The 3666-nt window shown below is 32.5% G+C and overlaps 1 protein-coding gene across 1 annotated transcript in view; it reads left to right on the top strand.

The window, feature by feature from the left end:
- The window catches only part of LOC107732397 (heterogeneous nuclear ribonucleoprotein U-like), a 16229-nt gene extending 13102 nt beyond the window's left edge, over positions 1–3127 (top strand). The window contains exons 12-13 of the mRNA XM_016543717.1: positions 847–945; positions 1143–3127. Coding sequence (XP_016399203.1) covers positions 847–945; positions 1143–1193 — 150 coding nt within the window. The 3' untranslated portion in view covers positions 1194–3127. The remainder of the gene's footprint in view (positions 1–846; positions 946–1142) is intronic.
- The last annotated feature ends 539 nt before the right edge of the window (positions 3128–3666 follow it).

Below are 3666 nucleotides of genomic sequence, written 5' to 3'. Positions count from 1 at the left end.
TTTTGATTTTGAAACGTGCAGTGCTCATGTTTATTCAACGAAGTCAAACACCACAAATAAATCAATGTATGGGAAACACTGGTAATGTATATCGAAATATCGGAAATGTGTTTAAAAATCATATCACCGTTATTGAAAAAAATTATATCGTGATACATATTGATATTGAATTATTGTCCAGCCCTAGTTCAATAGTTAGGGGTCGGTAATTATTTATTTTTTCAATCTTTTTGAAAAGTATAAGACTACATTTCTCTGATTAAAAATACAGTAAAAACAATAATTAATAACAGTAATTCGGTAAAAAGTGAATTGTATTTTAATGCATTTTAAAATGTAATTTATTCCTATGATGGCAAATTGACACTTGACCCTTCAGAAATCAATATGCTGATTTTTGCCGCTTAAGAAACATATTTCTTTATTTTTTATTCCATGGCCCAAACAAACAAACAAAAAAAGAGGATTGTGAAGTAAAGTAAATTCCAAATTGCAAGGAAAGTCAGAATTCTTGAGTTGCCATCTCACAATTCAGAATTTTTTTTCTCAGAATTGCAAATTTATACCTTCCAATCCAGTTTTTTCACAGTTCTGAGAACATTCACAAAAGTAGCAAGTAGCATTACTTTAGCATTTTTAAATAGCTTCTTTTTTTATATATTTTATCCCATGAAGGAAACGAGCTTCCATAGGAAAGTTAATAACCGCATTTATTGGATTTCTTTCCATCATTATAATTATTTCTTAAAAAAAAAAAAACTCTTACTGACACTAAACTTTTAAATGCTACTGAAACCTCAAGTTGACTTTGACTAGGAGAGTAATTCTGAGTTTTCACATTCATAGAAGTTCCGTGGCAGAGGAGGCCATCAGCAGAATCGTGGTGGTTTTGGCAATAAAAACGGATCTTTTGCCCAAGCCTTCAACCAGAGCTGGCAACAAGGGGTATGTACAGCTATTATGTGTCTCGTTGAGAAAGCTAATTTTTTTAAAGGGTCACAGATAAGCCATACATTGCATAAACATCCAATGAGAAATCCAACTTATTCAAAATCATAAGATTGGCTATTATATTAAGATTACTATATAACTAAATCAAATTGTAGTCCATTTAACTGATGAAACTTTCTTTGACCCTTTAGTTCTGGAACCAGAAGCCATGGAATCAACAGTACCACCCAGGATATTACTAAGTGCGCATTTGTATTAAAGACTCATGGCCTCTTGTGCGCTGAAATGCACAGCCACTGAATAACCATCCACTTTTACGGTCCTTGTTTATTATAATTTTTTAAAGGAAGTCCATTTTTAAATAAGAGAAGCAAGTGGCAAACAAACATTCCGCCTACTGAAGTGAACAGTCTACGTTCTACATAGATGTGTGCTTGCTTCACTCTCAGATTTTTGTAAAATGTAATTCCTCCCCCTTTTATTTTGTATCACAGCTTTGATATATTGTTATCAGGAATCCCAGCATTTGTGTTGTGTGAGGGATGCTTTGAATTTCAGGGTTGTGAATTTTATTCTGTAAAATGTCATTTTTACTCAATGTAAATTATTATTTTTCAAGTTTTTTGTGTAAAGGTTAGTGTTTAAAAATCCCTGTGAACCTTAATCTTTTAGAAGCTTTTGTCATTAACCATTCATATTTACACAGCAACTCTGCCCTTCATGTTCAGTGGAGGAGTGAAAATATATTTACTTCTTACAGGTTCATGTTTTTCTTTATTTGTTAGCCCAGACTGTAACAGTTGCATCATAGGTTTGCAATAAATGATGTGCTTGCTTTTCTGTGACCTTTTATGGCTTTTGACTGATATCTTGAACAATCCATTTCAAAGAGCCTTTGAATGTCAATCAGATTTGTCTCTTAATTCAGCACCATCAGACTATACTTTATTGCCTTTTTCTTGTAGGGCATACAGTGGAAAGATTTTTTTAAATCGGTTTAGTCAGTTACTTTATAAATTTACGCATTTGTGTCATCTAAGAAATCAAGAGAAGCCACAATGAAGCATTCATGAAGTTAAGCACTTGATTGTGCTTACTGCTTTACACAGCTTTGTAAAATCAACACCGTTCAACACAGCTTTGTCAATAACTCCATCATAACGATGGTGCACTAAGATTACTAGTACTGTTCATCCTGAGTAACATTTTGTGGCAACGCTTTTGTTTTTTTTAAATGGCTTTGCAAAATATTTAATGCAAAGACTATTGTTTTAACTGAGTGACTGCTATATTAATCTGTGTACAAATGCAATTAACCTGTTTCTGGTGTACATTAAAATTATGTTATAGAACAATATTTAGACCATTTTACTACAGGAAATGTCCCAAAAAAATTCCTTTGGGATTCATTTGTCAAATGGTGGCCTTGACAACCATTTTAGATCTAACTGCCAGCAAATAAGCAAGTTCATTTATATGTTAAATTCTCAAATGCATTATTAATGTTACATGGAGTGAACTGTGGGAAAAATAGTTGAAGGCCTTATCAGAATTTCATACTGGATTTACTAACTCGTATGGATTTTCTCAATTTACATAACCTCATCATTCAGACCACAATAATATCACATCGGCGAGACATCCTGATTTTCATCAAGCCAGACCCTTGATTTGTTTGAATGAATATATTTCTTATAAAGTGCCAAATGGCCAAAGAAAAAGGGCAGCTATTTTTGACTTAAAATTGGTGTATTTTATCATGATGTAATGGTTTAAGTGGAATATTTTGTTGAACTGTGTACCATTTAAATTGATGTAAAAGTAACTTATTTCAGGAAGTAACTCAAGTCAGGAAGTGTTTTTTTCTGTAGATGATTTCCTGTGGGATGAGATAATGACCCTGTCCTTTAATAGAATAAGTGATTTTTAACTGGATAGCATGGCATGAGAGATTTGTGACTATTCTGTTTTACTACACAAACTTTGTGCAAAATACGCTATTTTGAGGATGAAAAATGTATTTAATAAATTGTACTAAAAATGTGGCATTATGTGTTCTTGAGAGATGGCAGGTGGTACGATTTATGATGTTTGTATTTTGGCTTTGATTTTTCAACGATGAATGTTAAAAGTGTTTCATGATGTAAGGAAATGTGTCATTAAATAATGTAATAAACCTCTTAGATAAATCATTGTGTTTTCTCCCAGAACTGTTCCCTAAATGCAAAATATTTCCATTAGTATCACTTAGTAGTTATAACTGTAACTGTATAATGATTATTTAAAGGAATAGTTCACCAAAAAATGAAAATATTTGCCAAACATTGCTGGTCCCCATTGACTTCCACAGCATTTTTTTTTTCTCCTCACAATGAAAGTCAATGGCTACCAGCACTTTTCTGATTGGCAACATTCTTCAAAATATCTTCTGTGTTCAACAGAAGAGAGAAACTCGTATACAAGTTTGGAACAACTTCAGGGTGAGTAAATGATGACAATTTTCATTTTTTGGTGAACTATCCTAGGGCTGGACAATAATTCAATATCAATATGTATCGCGATATAATTTTTTTCAATAACGGTGATATGATTTTTAAACACTTTTCCGATATTTCGATATACATTACCAGTGTTTCCCATACATTGATTTATTTGTGCCGTTTGACTTCGTTGAATAAACATGAGCACTGCACGTTTCAAAATCAAAACACGTCG

The sequence above is a fragment of the Sinocyclocheilus rhinocerous genome, unplaced genomic scaffold (genome assembly GCF_001515625.1).
Source record: "Sinocyclocheilus rhinocerous isolate Xijiao unplaced genomic scaffold, SAMN03320098_v1.1 scaffold68, whole genome shotgun sequence".
In the NCBI taxonomy this organism is placed as follows: Eukaryota; Metazoa; Chordata; class Actinopteri; order Cypriniformes; family Cyprinidae; genus Sinocyclocheilus; species Sinocyclocheilus rhinocerous.
The sequence above is the reverse complement of the archived record's forward strand: the minus strand, read 5'-3'. Positions and strand labels throughout refer to the sequence as shown.